Source organism: Sinocyclocheilus anshuiensis, unplaced genomic scaffold (genome assembly GCF_001515605.1).
Source record: "Sinocyclocheilus anshuiensis isolate Anshui unplaced genomic scaffold, SAMN03320099.WGS_v1.1 scaffold186, whole genome shotgun sequence".
NCBI lineage: Eukaryota > Metazoa > Chordata > Actinopteri > Cypriniformes > Cyprinidae > Sinocyclocheilus > Sinocyclocheilus anshuiensis.
In genome coordinates this window covers 2,088,316-2,104,570 of record NW_015542355.1, presented here as the reverse complement: position 1 = coordinate 2,104,570, position 16,255 = coordinate 2,088,316, and the positions used below count along the sequence as shown (strand labels likewise).

General features: G+C 37.0%; 1 protein-coding gene across 1 annotated transcript in view; it reads right to left on the bottom strand.

Annotated features, from left to right (window-relative positions):
* Positions 1 to 16,255, bottom strand: part of LOC107691669 (ryanodine receptor 1-like) — a 72,960-nt gene that overhangs the window by 24,232 nt on the left and 32,473 nt on the right. Inside the window, exons 73-86 of the mRNA XM_016490416.1 lie at positions 15,845 to 15,859; positions 12,855 to 13,025; positions 12,650 to 12,709; positions 12,437 to 12,571; positions 11,687 to 11,799; positions 11,447 to 11,543; positions 11,198 to 11,304; positions 6,937 to 6,988; positions 5,792 to 5,884; positions 3,032 to 3,131; positions 2,574 to 2,653; positions 2,406 to 2,482; positions 2,247 to 2,320; positions 1,731 to 1,748 (exon numbers count right to left, since the gene is read on the bottom strand). Of these exons, the coding sequence (XP_016345902.1) occupies positions 1,731 to 1,748; positions 2,247 to 2,320; positions 2,406 to 2,482; positions 2,574 to 2,653; positions 3,032 to 3,131; positions 5,792 to 5,884; positions 6,937 to 6,988; positions 11,198 to 11,304; positions 11,447 to 11,543; positions 11,687 to 11,799; positions 12,437 to 12,571; positions 12,650 to 12,709; positions 12,855 to 13,025; positions 15,845 to 15,859 (1,192 nt within the window). The remainder of the gene's footprint in view (positions 1 to 1,730; positions 1,749 to 2,246; positions 2,321 to 2,405; positions 2,483 to 2,573; positions 2,654 to 3,031; positions 3,132 to 5,791; positions 5,885 to 6,936; positions 6,989 to 11,197; positions 11,305 to 11,446; positions 11,544 to 11,686; positions 11,800 to 12,436; positions 12,572 to 12,649; positions 12,710 to 12,854; positions 13,026 to 15,844; positions 15,860 to 16,255) is intronic.

The following is a 16,255-nucleotide window of genomic DNA, read 5'->3' as shown; positions in this document are numbered from 1 at the left end:
TTTCCCCACCAGCGTTTTTGAAAAAAGTTGCCAGCCACCGCCAGCATTTTTTATGATTTTCACTAACATTTCATGGGCCCCAGAATATTTTGTTTTATCTGAACATTAATTGCTTATAAATATATACTTATATGAACCATTAATTATTTATATGTATTATTATTATTTTATTTATTATTATTTATATTATTATGTAATATAAGAAATAGAGTTGTAAAAGTGTGTTCTACAAAACAAATTTCACAAAATACCTTTTTATTGGGCAATTTTAAATGTGGCAATTGTGTTAATTGTGAATTCACAAAAAATGTCACATTTTTTTTAATCACCCTGATAACAAAAGTCCTGTTTTTATCAAGAGTTTTATAACATGTAAGACAAATAATGTGATTTATATAACCCAATGTTTTGTTGGTGAAACATCCCGTTCATTAAAAGAAAGGACAACAGAACATAGAAGTGCAATAAATAGAACGGATCTGAAGAGTCCTGTTGCAAGACATTTTTGTGAATGTAACCATAAAATGTCATCTTTTTTCTTTCTTGGAACTGAAAAGGTTAAACAGAATATAAGAGGTGGTAACATTGATTGTGTAAGAAAGAAGCGGGAGACTTTTTGAATCTTTTATTTGAAAAGTCTGTTTCCAAAAGGTATGAATGAGGATTTTTCTCTTAAATAATTTTTGTGATGGTGTTTTAAGTGTGTTGTATGACTTTTTTTTTTATGTGTAAGATATGTTAATCTGTTGTGGATCTACTTTGACTGAGTGATTGTTGCTCGATAAAGGGAACTTTAATAATAAAAAAATACCAATGTGTTTCAGCCTAAGAGCAATTTCGAGCCATATCAAGAGTTTTATAACATGTAAGACAAATAATGTGATTTATATAACCCAATGTTTTGTTGGTGAAACATCCCGTTCATTAAAAGAAAGGACAACAGAACATAGAAGTGCAATAAATAGAAAGGATCTGAAGAGTCCTGTTGCAAGACATTTTTGTGAATGTAACCATAAAATGTCATCTTTTTTCTTTCTTGGAACTGAAAAGGTTAAACAGAATATAAGAGGTGGTAACATTGATTGTGTAAGAAAGAAGCGGGAGACTTTTTGAATCTTTTATTTGAAAAGTCTGTTTCCAAAAGGTATGAATGAGGATTTTTCTCTTAAATAATTTTTGTGATGGTGTTTTAAGTGTGTTGTATGACTTTTTTTTTTATGTGTAAGATATGTTAATCTGTTGTGGATCTACTTTGACTGAGTGATTGTTGCTCTTACTAATTAGTGTGATGTCTTGAGTGAAGCTTGTCAGCTGTTGCTAATTTGTGAACGAGTAATCCAATATGGATATGTGCTTTTAAATGCTTATGTATTATGTGTGTTGAATACCCTGAGGAAGGCTCTTAGGCCGAAACGTGATGGTATTTTTAAAAATTATTACAGTTCCCTTCATCACAAGTGGTGCTGGATCATATATAGGTGTGTATAAACCATAAAGTAATTCAGATATACCTTACTGCGATCTGCATTTGTGATGTGACTGAAAGTTGTTTTTACAAATCCTTGAGTGATAAGATTCATATATATATATACTTTAAATGTATATATATATTATATTCCAAAGCCCAAAAAGCAAAAATTCAAACAAAAATGATTTCAAAGAGATAAAGGGACAGAGAGGAGTGACAGGAAGAGAGAAATGAAAAATAGAGGGACAGAGGCATTATTTACCCCGTTCTAGCTTCACGTCTGAGGCCCATGAAAGGAAGGAAGGATGAAAAGAGATGGGGGACAAAAGTATAGTTATGGAAAAAGAGGGATGGTGAGTTGATGGTAAACAGATGACATGGAGTGAAAAGGGAATTATTCATGGCCAATATCATAATCTGTTTATTGACATCATATTAGACTAGATTATTACATCTGGAGAGGGTAAGAGTGTATGACAATATGATTACAATTAACTTTTTCAACTGATAAATTTGGTCAACAAATGATGTGCAATTTCCATGTTAGAATGACAGGACATGTATGATTACAGATGGATGACTGAATACTTGGATGCCGTATCCCATTTTGGCCTCAAGTTTTGGAGCCAAACAATACAGTCTACATGTTTATGGATTCAACAATCTCTATATGCTATAGTTGCAAATTACATTTGATAAGACTTAACTGATCTTCCTTTCGACAATATATTGGTATTAATCTTGATGAAAAAGATTCTAGATCACTCATATCACTTACTTGTTCCCTCCTCTGACACCATACCTAGACCCTCTGCTTTATTCTGCCTCTCAAAAGCGTTCAGGTCCAAAACACTGCAAAAGAGGCACAGACACTGATTTAATGAATCATTTAACTAATATCATTGTGAGATGACAACAGCTCCCAGTCAGAATATACCTGCAGGTCTGCATTAGAGCCTGGACACTGAGGAAGAAACCCACATCCTTCTTGTCTTTCAGATAGTCCAGCATTTTCTGCAAGTAAATTACCAGTGCTGTTACATCTGAGTATTAGTTTAGGGTCAGATTCACTGTCATGTCTCCATGCAGATGACTGCTAACAAACCTGTTGGACCTCACTATTCCCGCCATTTAGAATAGAAATACCCAGTTTTAGGGTGGAAGAGACCATGCAACCAGTCTCACCTGTACAAAAAGAAAATGATTTTAAAGATCCACTGAAGTGCTTTAAAACGTGCAGCATTATTCTATATGTTGACGTAATTTCAACCGATTTCAGCCGCAGCTTCAGCGCCTATTTATAGTGTGTGTGTGTGTGTGTGTGTGGGGGGGGACGCTTTGGATTCTAGAGAGCATTTTTTTGGACAGAAAGTTTGATGAGAAGCTGAAGTGCAGGGTGATGTCATCAAAATCATTGATCCATATTGGCGGAAGTGAGAGACTAAGTTTTGAATGCTTATATCTTCTAAATGCAAAATTTGTCAGGTTTTTAGGACAGTGAATGAAGACTAAAGTGTTGAATGAAGACAAAGTGTTCAAGCTTCAAAAAAGACGAACATGTACCTTTGCAGGCACTTATCATCTGTAGGACCATCTCAGCAGCCCCTCTGTTGTGTAAACGTGACTGTTGGTAGAGGAGTCTTTGCTTTTCCATCTCTTTTTCCTATAGAGTTAAACATGGAAAAAAATGAACAGTCTGAAAGCCTTACCATGTCTCTTTTCTCATAAAATTGTTCTTTCTGCTCAATTTCCCTGTCCCTCTAATTAAACTACAGACACCTAAGCATAACACTAAAATCATATTTCTTTATAAGCAAAAATGTTTGTTTTTCTATACTGGCCAGTTGCTATATGTCATTCATAACAGTCTTATTTTGTGGGTGATGGAAAAAATGTAGAATTTCAGCCAAAAAAAGTAATTTTCCATCAAACTCATTGGGTATTTCTAAATTTAGAAGCTGCTTTTTACTGCGAGGATGACAAAGGGCAGCAGTGAACATATGAAGTTATTGTCATGGCAACCCAAAACGCTGGCCTGAGGCTGTCATCAAGTCAACCACAAACATTGCTAATGTTCACAGCTTTCCTTTTCAGCAGTATCATCAACTCTTTTCAGCGTCTTTCTCAAATGTTTCGTTTAAATATCTTATGCAACACAAACTAAACATTTAATTATTTTAGTTAAAATGTGATTATAATAGTGTTAAGGTGATCAGGTGATTGTGAGTGCTTGACATTTGTAAAAGATTTGGGTCCTGCTTATGGGATTAATCTTTTTGTATTCTAAAACTCTCTTCTCTTTCAATCATTTTCATTTAGCATGCTCCCACCATTACCATTAGTTACGGGCAGTCATACTACGATAATTTCTCACGTTTGTCTATCAGAGCAAACGTTGGACTACAGTAAACTCTCCTGATGGCTTTGCATCTCACAGAGAAACAAAAGAGCCATGCAGGTGTTACTCATCTACAGCTCTTAAGGTAAGTGCTTCTGCAGAACATACATAATATATAACCCTTAACCCAGCATTATCAAACATCAACTTATTTTGAAATAAAACGGTATTGTAATTATAGATATATTGTAGCAAATACAATTTCATAACAGTGTTATCATAAAGATATTAAAAGCAAGCTTTTTTTATTACAGACTATGTAAAAGGTACTGTAGTGCAAAAGGAAAATGTTAAAAGCAAATACAATTGTTGGCTTACTTACAGAAGCTTGCTTTGCCAAAAATTCATTAAACCATAACGTTTATACGTTTATAATTATTGCATGCATAATACACCCTCCTCCCATCCCACCCATGCCACCCCCCTCCCCTGTAAGCCTGACCTAAGTAAGTACCCAAAAGTGTGGAATATGGTGCATTTCTTCTTACCATGTCTACACGTAAATGCTCAATCTGAGTGAGTGAGTGTGTGTGTGTGTATGGCGTGCACAATCCACTTTGCTATAGGTACATCTGTGTGTTTGTTCCTCTGTGTGCGCAGACTTGGACTGACTGCTCTGGATTTAACTGTAGTCTGTGCATCAATATATTTGAGAAAACATTCATTAGTCACTTTCACATTATTATTGTGAATGAGTTAAAGGAAATCAAGGTAAGTGAAAGAACAGAAAGCATACAGAAACATAAATATGACAAATACGTTATCATTAGTGATTACTTACTGAAACAGCATATGTGAGTAAAATGCATGTTCACTTGACACCTCAATCATAAAGCTCACACACAGCAAGAACAATTAAAACAACAACGTGTCATTCAACAAATTATTGAAAAGAAACAATTAGGATGTAGTTTCTTTTGGACTTAAAAGCTGCAACAGGTGAAATTTCACACAGTGAAATCACTCCGAGTTCTTCAAATTACCTATATTTTCATAATGCAATTGTAATTTTATATTTTTTAATTTCTATTTTTAATTTTTCTTTGTGAAATTCAACCTTATATGTTCATATCTGTTACACTTTAAAGTATTGTTATATGACTTAACAGCTTAATGGATAATCAATGCAATTTGCTGAGCAATTTTGTCATTTTCCAGCATATTAAAAAAATACCACATGCTGCAGTTTTAGGTTATCCAAATACAACAAAAAAAGCATAAAAACATTTACTTAAGCCTAAACTACTAAACACATTATAATAATTGTTCTTTCGGTATAAAATATAAATTATTGTTTTTGACATTTAATTTTTTGTATTCAAATGTATTCAGCTATTTTTATACAATTAATATACAGTGGGTACGGAAAGTATTCAGACCCCCTTCAATTTTTCACTCTTTGTTATATTGCAGCCATTTGCTAAAATCCTGCAATATAACAAAGAGTGAAAAATTGAAGGGGGTCTGAATACTTTCCGTACCCACTGTATATGTGTTTAGTATGTGGCTCAAAGCTTCATGTCAGAAATGTAAAATACAAAAAAAAAAAAGTTAAAGATGCTGCAGTGTAATGTAATAAAACATATTTGATGGAGTCAGATGGAGAGACAGAGAGCACAGCTTGGACAAAGAGACATAAAATAGGATGTGAGTGAATGGATGGATGATACAGTGGTTGGTTTGGATGTCTATTTACCCCGTTTGTATCTGCAAGGCGTCCGTTACACATTTTCCCTGTGTGTTAACGTCAGTAATTATGACTATCGAATGTCTGACTTGACTCTTGGTAATGTATTTGCCCTTGGACAAAGAGACATAAAATAGGATGTGAGTGAATGGATGGATGATACAGTGGTTGGTTTGGATGTCACTCGGGTCTACCACTTGTGTGTCTTCCCCGTCCCCAACCCCCGGACTCCCCCTACCATCTCTGTCTGTCGCACCTCAAAGGACATCTCCTCCTCTCCCCCCTCATCCTCCTCCTCTCCCCCCTCATCCTCTTCACCGATGTGGCAACTCTAAATTCACCAGAGATGAACACAAAGAACATTACACAGCATGAGATCCCGTGATGTGACCTTTTATATATTTAATAAGAATTCGAAAAATCTAAAACCTAATGGAAAATGGCTTAATTAACTGAAATGGAGAAAAGTTACAGTAAAGTAAATTTTAACATATATATATATATATTATGGGTGACCCTGAATAGTCGAAGATTCGATGCTTCGATAGGAGGAGCCTGATTCCACTACCAATCTCACAGTCGAATATTCGCAGAGGTGTTATGATCATGCCATTTCGGCTATATGGGGGTCTGATTTCACATAGAACTACTGGTTTTCTCCTAATAAGTTAATATACAGCCTATTAAAATAATGCTGTAAATAAGAATCTGAAAAGAAAGAAGCTTCTGGGGGTGCTCAAATGTCTGATTTCACATAGAACTACCGGTTTTCTCCCAATAAGTTACTATACAGCCTATAAAGATAATGCTGTAAATAAGAATCTGAAAAGAAAGAAGCTTCAAATAAATATTTTAACGTGCGTGAATAAATCCAATCACCCCTATAGATTTAAGTTTCACTTTCCATAATCCGTGACCGACAGAGGAGCATCTTGGCGGCAGGGATTTAAATCTTTAACAAGACTCAAATTGACACAGGCAGAGTGAAAGACTGGATTTTTTTCGATCAGGTAGGGTACAAGTGATTTCAAAACATTTCAGCCGGTTTATATATATCGTGTATATATTATTTATCTCGTATAAGATGCATTTGGTTGAGTTGCACTGCAGTAAAGCGCTTCATTGTAGTACTACGGTGACTATCTCTTCAGCACGCAGCGCGAGCAATACAAACAACAACGCAAAATATTAATAATTATGACTGGGACTGTCATACACAACAAATATAATGAGAACACTATTATAAAAAAACGCTGTGAATATTGAAGAGTTTATTTGCCGTGTTTCTGCACGTTGTTGCGTGAAGATATATATATATATATACACATAAAAATAATGACTAAATTGCTTATGATTGTTAAACATAAGACAGAGAGGTCTTACCTTAGCCATGATATCAGCATATGCCATGTATAAGTAATCTATGTCCAGTTTACTGTGACAGAAGCAAGGAAAAAAGTAAAAAGAAATATATAGGCAAAGGAAATTAAAGAACACACGTCTACATTTGAAATCGTGATCCTAATTGATCCTAGATTTTTTAATAATTCTAAAAATCATATTTTTAGTAGGGATGTAACGATTCATCGATCGATACATCGATGCCACACGTAAAATATCGATATTTGTAGTATAAATAGGCACCTTTATTTTGGCACTGTCCACATTTTCACATAGTGTCCGTCTATGCATTACCGCCAAAGCGTGCATTTTCGTTCAAACTCACGTATCAGGACTCGATATAAGGACTGCCCGAAGGCACAAGGTGCGCATAAAAGGCGCTCGGGATTGTTTGCAGAACAGTCGAGCGCTGTGTGAGAAGTATTCCGCGCACGCACACAGACAGCCGCGTCTACACCGCGCGAATACTAAATTGAGCTCTCTTCCGCTTTTTTTGTGCATGGCTAAATAAATACAGACAAAATTACATCAAAACGCGCGTTTTGGCGAATATCCTAGTAAACACAGTCGGTGGTGTTCGGCCAATCACAATGCACTGGGTCAGCTGGCCAATCAGAGCAGACTGCGCTTGTCGGAAGGAGGGACTTTGTAGAAAACGAAGCGTTTGAGAGAGGCGGGGCATAGAGGACCTACAATAATGTACAGTATTTGAAAAATAATGTGTTTTTTGAACATTAAAGCATGTCAACATATTCTGTTACACCAAATACACAAAATAATGATCTTTAAAAAAGCATCAAATGACCCCTTTAAAATAAATGCCCGGTTCTTTTGTTGTGTCAAAGGAATAGTTCACCCTAAAATGAAAATTCGCTGAAAATGTTCTCACTCTCAGTCCATGCAAGATGTAGATAAGCTTGTATCTTCATCAGAGCAGATTAGGAGAAATTTAGCATTACGTCACTTGCTCACCGATGGATCCTCTGCAGTGAATGGATCTATTGAACTAAATTTACTGCAAGAGGGTGTACTTACTTACCTAATTTTCCAAAGTATTACATGTGGAAATGCAATGGACCACAATTATTGTTCAAACAGAAAATAATGAAGTTTAGTATACAAGTCCACTTACATCCTCTAATATTTTAGAAATATAAGAAAAATAATTTTTTTTACATGGTACATTTAAATTCTCTGGGAATAGTTTGATTAATTTCTTTGTTCAGTGTGATTTTTATTGTGATTTTACTCTCAGGCCAGCACATATATAGAAGACTGCATAGCACAAAAAGACCCTCTGATAAAAATCCTGCGACTGGTGTGCATGCAGTCCGTCTGCAACAACGGCCTCAAACAGAAAGTCCTGGACTACTATAAGAAGGAGATCCTTCAGGTTGGATAGAGGAAATTTCTTTGTGGTTTGCTTTTATTTCCTTTTAGATGGATTTTGTGAATCCATAACAGTGAATTTGAATCACATTTGCCTTGATAACAATCACATTGCAATATTGATGTCTAGGGCTGTCAAAATGGCTGAAAAACTACATTTGAATTTTGTATTTAAATGTTAAGATAACATGGATAACATGACTATCTGTGAAAAAAGTGCATAATGTTTAAAATGTTTATAAACCAATTATAGTTGCTTTTCTTTTAAACAACTATAAACAAAACAGCATCATGTATGTATTCATAGTTTAATACAAAGGGCCGAAAACCAATCACACAGAGTACATTTTTCATTTAAAAACACGAGTTGCAATGGGATGGGAGAAAACCCGCCATAAAGTCTCAAGATATGTTTTTTTCAAAGTTGAACGCATTAATTTTACATGGCTTTCTAAACATGCGGCTCCTTTGTGCATGTTACATGTTACATGGCTTTCTGAACATGCGGCTCTTTTGTGCGAGACGCAAGTGCAACGCTGATATTCTAGAAAATGGTTGTTTAAAATAGATATATAATATCATAATATCGATATATCGATTGATATACTCCTTTATCGAATCAAATCGTAATCGTATCGTAGAATTTTTTGAGGTATCGGCAAATATCGTATCGCTGGGTATGAGAATCGATATTGGATCGTATCGTGACGAACCATCCGATTTACACCCCTAATTTTTAGATCATAAATACATATTTAGAGATATATTTTTAGATGACAGACATCATGTGGTCAAATTTATTTGTATAATTACTGCTAAACTGTATAATTGACAGTTACATTATTAATGAACACTATTCACACATTATAGAGTACTTCTAAACCTAAACATTACATACAGTGGGTATAGAAAAGAATCACCCCCTTTAAAATAATCACATTTTGCTGCTTTGCAGCCTGAAATGAAGACGGACATAGTTTTTGTTTGATCCAGCTGTATCAGTGCAACTTATAACATCCAATGAATTTGACAGGATTTTGCCTCATCCATTCTTCCTTCTATCCTGACAGGTGCTCCAGTCCCTGCTGCAGGGAAACACCCCATAACAGGATATTAGCACCTCCATGCTTTACTGGAGGAATGCTGTTATTTGGATAGTGAGCTGTATTGGATTTCCGCCAGACATATTGTTTGGTATTGAGGCCAAATAATTCAATTTTAGCCTCATCTGCCTCAGAATCTTCAAGGTGCATTTTGGCAAAGCTCAGTCGTGACTGCATGTGGCCTTTCTTGAGTGGCTTTTTTCTTGCAAACCTCCCATACAAGCCACATCTGTGGAGTATTTGTGATATTGTTATCACATGCACACAATGATCACTCTGTCATAAATTCCTGCAACTGCTTTCAGAGTTGCTGTAGGCCTCTTGGTCGCATCTCTGAAAAGTTTCCTCCTGGCTCTTTCACCCAGTTTGGCACAACGTCCTGATCCAGGGAGGGTCTGTGTTGTACCAAATACCTTCCACTTCTTAATAATAGACTTCACTGTGCTTCTAGGCATTGATAAAACCTGTGACATTTTTTCGTATCCATCTCCTGACTTGTGCCCGTCCACAACTTTATCCCGGAGATCTTTTGACTGTGCCTTGCCACCCATAGTTGATTGTTTGCTTCAGTTGCACTAGCAAGGCCTGAAATGCTCCAGGAAAGCTCTTTTCATGCAGCTGAGCTATTCAAAATGACCACAGCTGATCACAGTTGAAAGTCAAATGTCTTTGTGTGCCATTGAGAAGGTGATTAGCTACACCTGATTGAGTTTACAAGTCATTTTTAGGAGGGGGTGATCCTTTTTCCAACTCAGTGATTGTTTTTTTTTTTATGGGTTTTTTTCGGACATGTTGGTGTTATATCTTTAACTTGGATGTTATAAGTTACACTGAGTAAATACAGCTGGATAAAACAAAAACTGTGTTCGTCTTCATTTCAGGCTGCAAAGCAACAAAATGTGATTATTTTATCTGATGCTGCTAAAAAGAACATTATTTTGTGTATCACTTGAGTGAGGCCGGCTTGAGTGAGCAGAGGCGGGCGGGCTTGAGAACGGCGCGGCTGGCGGATTCGACGAAGGAGCGTCCGGCGGGCTTGCGGCAACCACATGTAACGACCCCGGGCTGGACTCTGCTTCGTCCACGGTGAAAGCCGATCCGGCGATTGACAGCGCGAAGTTGATGTATTTCCTCAGCGACCAGCACGGATCAGCTCCAGGCATGACGAAGCGGATATCGTCCTCTTTTGGAGGGCCAACCAAAGTAGTTTCGCTTTCACAACGAAACACAGCGCCTTCACGACATGGCGGAGGCGGCAACAACAATACTACAGCGAGAATAAAAGTTACGCCTTCTTTCTTTGCGTGAACATTTGGGCGGTGTTATGCAAATCTTCCCACATCGTGACGTAGACGTGGGGGCGTGTTAGAACGAGCCGTTTTAGGTAGGCGTGGTTGACTCAACTTTTATAAAGAATATCTCTTTGGATTTGAGACTTTAGTCTTTGCAACTTTACAGATCTTCTTTATGCACCAAGAGCTTGTAACACTCCAAAGAGAAAGGAAAAATTTAAATCGCATCATATGATCCCTTTAAAGGGGGTTGATTCTTTTCTATACCCTTTTCTATATCTGTGAATTGTTTTTATTTTATAATAGATAATTACATAACATCGCCAAACAACCATGTGAAAAACGTGAATAGCTCGAGCTGACTGTATAACAGACACTGGTTATGGCCATGTGATCATCTATTTTGGCACCGGAAGCCAAATGTGTCATTCACTTTTCAGAGATGTGGAGGGATCTCACCTCTTCTCTGTGAGGGCTGTGCGACTAAAGTGAAGGATGAGCTGATGAAGAGGGTCGGGCTTTGTTTCCTTTTCCTCTTCCTCCTCCTCTTCTTCCTCCATCGCTTTCTATATCAGTGAGGAAAAACAAAACAAAACTGTTACTAAAATTTGACTACAAGGAAAAACCAAACTAACAGGAAATGTATTCCACCCAATATCTTTCATGCTAAAAAGCAACAGTTATTTTTGGTAATGTGGAAGCACATACAGACAGGTCATCAATCATTCTGTCCTCAAAGGAATATCCTTCGGTTTGGATCCAGTTTCGCTTATACCCATCCAGGAACATGTTACATGCTCTATGCCTGAAAGAAAGACAGCATACATTTATATATCTTCTCCAATCCACTTCATTCTACAAAACAGACTAACTAGTGCAGAAACATGTACTTATGCTGTATGATTGTGAACTGTCAGGCATATATGATTGTGACCTGACTTGTCTCACCTGGGCAGGTTGTAAAGGGGAGTCATCCTAAAACAGGCTACCACCGCTCTACGTCGTTGCTTTGACAGCAGTTTATGCCAAACCAACTTTTTGGACTTGAATGGGTGCTCAGTCTGAAAAAAGAACTGTCTTAGGACCGTTTTCAGATTTTAAAGGGGTGGTTCATTGCGATTTCACTTTTTTAACGCTAGTTAGTGTGTAGTGTTGCTGTTTGAGCATAAAAAATATCTGCAAAGTTACGAAGCTGCAAAGCAGAGGTTCTTAATACTGTTCCTCGCGTCCCCCTGCTCTGCACACGCTCTGCATCTCTCTCTCTCAGCTCAGCTCCAATAATGAACTGTTCCAGTTATACACTTATTTTCACATAGTTACTTCCTCTAGTCACAAATCTGGGTGTTATATTAGATAGGGGGCTTCATAAAAGAAGGAAATGATCAGGGTGTTTCTGAGAGAAGGGACAGAGCGGTGTGGAATAAAGGTAAATTATGTGAAAAATAATGCGTTTTTTAAAAAACTACTCATTAACACATGTTAGACTGCACACCATAAACACAATCAAGCCTAGAAAAAAAAAAAACAGTGAACCACCCCTTTAAACCACATATGGAATGGGTATTATGTCGTTTAGGTTAACAGCTGAAGCAATTTGAGTCAGATACTGAAGTATAGTCGCAGTGTGGATGAATGGTCACCAAAATGTGCATTATTTGAGTTGCATTAGGAGTTTTAAACCTTGGAATTCAAACTCACCACTTCAATGTGGTAGAGAACTGCAGAGACCTCTTGAACCCGCTTCACAACTTTCTCTGGGGCATCTGCATCTTCTGCCTTTCCTGCCATTTCCTTATACAGTGCCATCTGCCAGCGCATAGATGGGTTATCAACCTGAGGAGAGAGAGATAGCATTCAGATTTCTGCAAAAAAACAAGTTTTAAAGACTTTTAACATCAGACATGCACTTACCTTGCCCTGGAGGTGCAGGTTATTTTGCAAGAACTCTCTGACCTCCTCATTTGTGTCTTTCTATGGGTCAACAACACAACAGACATGCTCACTTTACCTGTTTAGTGACCAACTAAAGTTTTCAAGTGAAACTTTATTACAACATCTAGGCTTGTAAGATAGGCAAGATAGATAGACACAGACAGATATTTGGTGACTACACTACCAAAGAATAGCGTGTCTTGGCCAGGTTAATGAGCTCCTGGTCTGCAGGAGAGCACATGTTAAGTCCAATGGGAAGCATTTTCTTCAGGGCTGCCACAATGAGGGATGTTTGAACAGAGTATCGATCTCCCCGTCTCTTTTTCTTGGTACGCTCCACATCCGAGCCACCAGCCTGAGATGACAGTAACATTCAAAGCATGACAACTGACATAGACATCATGAAATAACTTTCAATGAGACCTTATGGCTTCTTGTGAGATGATTGAACCACAAAATAGACGTCCACCTCAAGACTGTACTGTCATTTTATTGAGCAAAAACCAAAGCTTCCTGTTCCCTCACCAAGACCTAGACAACTAAACGGACCAATCCATTCTTACTTGAAGGCATTATTTCAGTCATTAGATTTTATTTTTAAGTTAGGACTTCTTTAGAAAATGAGATTTTTCATTCTGATTAATAGGGTCATTAAGAAGGAAGGAAGGGTAAATGTTCAGGGTTGCTTTTTATCAAAATAGACAACAATCGTGGTGCTTAGTGGGGAAGACAAGCTGTAGAAATCTCAATACTTACTTAACAGAGAGGTGACAGCATCAAAAGGGGGAAAAAAATCATTCAGCTGCAACATCATCTTAGCTTAGCCACATTATAGAAGCAGGCACTACAGGTGCATCTGTACTGTAACGTGTCAGTGCCGTTTATTACACTCCATGCATTGTCTGCAAGGACGTGCACAGTCATAACATGCTCAGCCTCAGTGGATGGGTAAGGAACTGCAATCCCACACAGTAAAACTCACTCAGTGGAGTTAATTATAAAACGAAGGGGAAATGATTGCTTTTGACTCATTTTGGGTTGCCAACCTTAAAGAAACCCAACCCATAGAAGCAAAGGAAATCATTTAAGTAATCTTGATCACACACGTCCCTGTTTGCACCAGATTTGCCCCTCCAAACAAACACTTTCCCAGTTTTAGACACTGGACCTCATTCAGGAAACATGAGCAAAACATATTTTATGTAACTGATTTGAATGCAATAGATAGGTATTCTTGCTTATGCTTCATTAATGAGACCCATTGTGTGTGAGAGAGAATATACTCTAGTTGTTTAAATCTGAATTGGAGTACTGATCTTATGGTCTTCAATTTTTTTAAATGAAACAGTTGATTTTTTTTATTTTTATGGAAGTTTGCGTATGTGTTTTTGTTGAGTATCATATTTGATCAACTAGCTCACAGAGCTCAAAGAAAGAAAGAAAAAGAAAAGAAAAATTATGTATGGATAATCAAGTAAACTTAATTTGCTTCAGTCAAAAATTGACAGAGCTGAAATTAAATATTAGATGAAACACTTGAACTTAAATGATTTTTTTTTTACAAATTCTTTTACAAAAACAAATTTTAGAAATGTTGCCTTGGCAACTAACTGAAATAAGTTTAAATTGAAGTAATAAAACTGAAATAAAGCCAACACTTTTTCACACCACTGTATATATATATAAACTAATAAAAATTAACTAAAAAATTAACTACTAAAACAAACTTCAAAATACAAAAGCAACTTCAAAATCTTAATAAATACAAAGTTATTCCTATGTTTACTTTATAAAAATCAGTAAAGTTTTCATAGCAAAAAGCATATAGTAGTGTATATAAGAGGTTTTTCAATCTTGACACTGTTGATAATTTAGAGGCCTTAGAAATTTGTGTATTAAATATGATACAGTAGACTTGAGGGTTAAGACCACTCAAAATGAAATAAACATGGACTTTGTGTGGGTCTCATACCTTGGACCGACATGTCCTTGTCTGGATCTTAAGGGCTCTGGTATTGGTCTGGATTTGGGTCTTGGGAGTCTTAAATGGACTTCAACACTGGTCTGAATAAAAGAATCCATCTATTCTGTTGTGGTGGTACTGTAGACCACTGTGTTAATGCAACTGAACAATTATAGTCAAGTTTTACAGGTTAATTAGTTCTACATATGCAAATGTAATCCCTTTTTTCCACAATCCCACCTCAGTCATTTGCTTTTGATTGCATCAGGGGTCATGGGTTAAAAGGGGTGGATGGGGAGACAAAAATGGAACAATATGGAGATGTAAGCCATTGGATATAAGTACAGGAACAATTCCAGTTAAAGTGGGATTAAGTAAGCACACATGAGAGGATGGACTCTAAATGTCCCCCTTTGTCAAGGAGGATGTATGACGAAATATACATTAATTGAGGTCAAATTCCTTCACATGAATCCAGTTTAGGAACTCTGCTTTAGGAACTTTAGGATTTCTGCAACTTGGTCTCAGTTGACTTCCTGAACAGATTAAATATTGACCCCAACCTGCAGCCGTTATACAAAAAGAAAAGGAAGAGAAGAGATGTATGAAGATCCCCATCGGAACTACAGTCCAACAGATGCAAACTGCTGTACAGGGTGATGGCACAGGCCTCCAGGGGCTCGGACCCTGTGCGACGGATATGGAATCAAGTGCCATGAGCCTGACTCTACAAAGAGATCTTTCATCAAACGCTTCCATTCAGACTCCCCCCTCACACTGGCACAACGACGGGCGCCCTATGGCCCATGTGTCCATGGGGATGGAATGATTCTTGAGACTGAGAGGGCTAATCTTTTCTTCTGCATGACAGTAGCCATTTTACCCATAATTCTTGTATTATATTCTCTTAAATTCACATTTTAAATTCTGTATTTATTAGAAATCTGATCCGTTAAGAGTACTACCATTTTGGGGGAAAAACAACAACCATTATGCTATCTAGCATGACGGCTATCCACAAATGAAACATGTAATGAAGAGCGTGTTATTTCTATCAACACTAGCCTTGTCAAACAGTCGAGAAGTCACAGTTGTGTGTGTGTGTGTGTGTGTGTATAGAGTGCCAGTGTGTTGGGGGGGTTGATGAAATGCCCCCCCAGATGTGAGGTGCCATGCGGTAGCACAGCAGTCGTGCAGACAGAGAAGCTAACCTCAGAGTCCCCGGTCTAGAAACCCACCAGCATCCAGATGAGAAAAAGAGGGCAGGGCACAGTCAGAGAGAGAACACTATTAACACTGTCATCTAAATCCTGTAAAACGCATCCGAAAAGCACTTGCCTTTTTGACTAAGAAAAAACGCAACGTCTTCAGAAAACGCATGAAAGCACAGCATACTTTACCTTTGATGTGGAGCTTGATGCCAAAACAACCATTCACTGTTGGTTTATTAACAGTTTTAAAAATTGACAGAGCTGAAATTAAATATTAGATGAAACACTTTAACTTACTTATTATTTTTTTCTTTTACAAATTCTTTTACAAAAACAAATTTTAGAAATGTTGTAACTGAAATAAGTTTAAATTTAAGTAATAAAACTGAAATAAAAATAAAGCTATATATA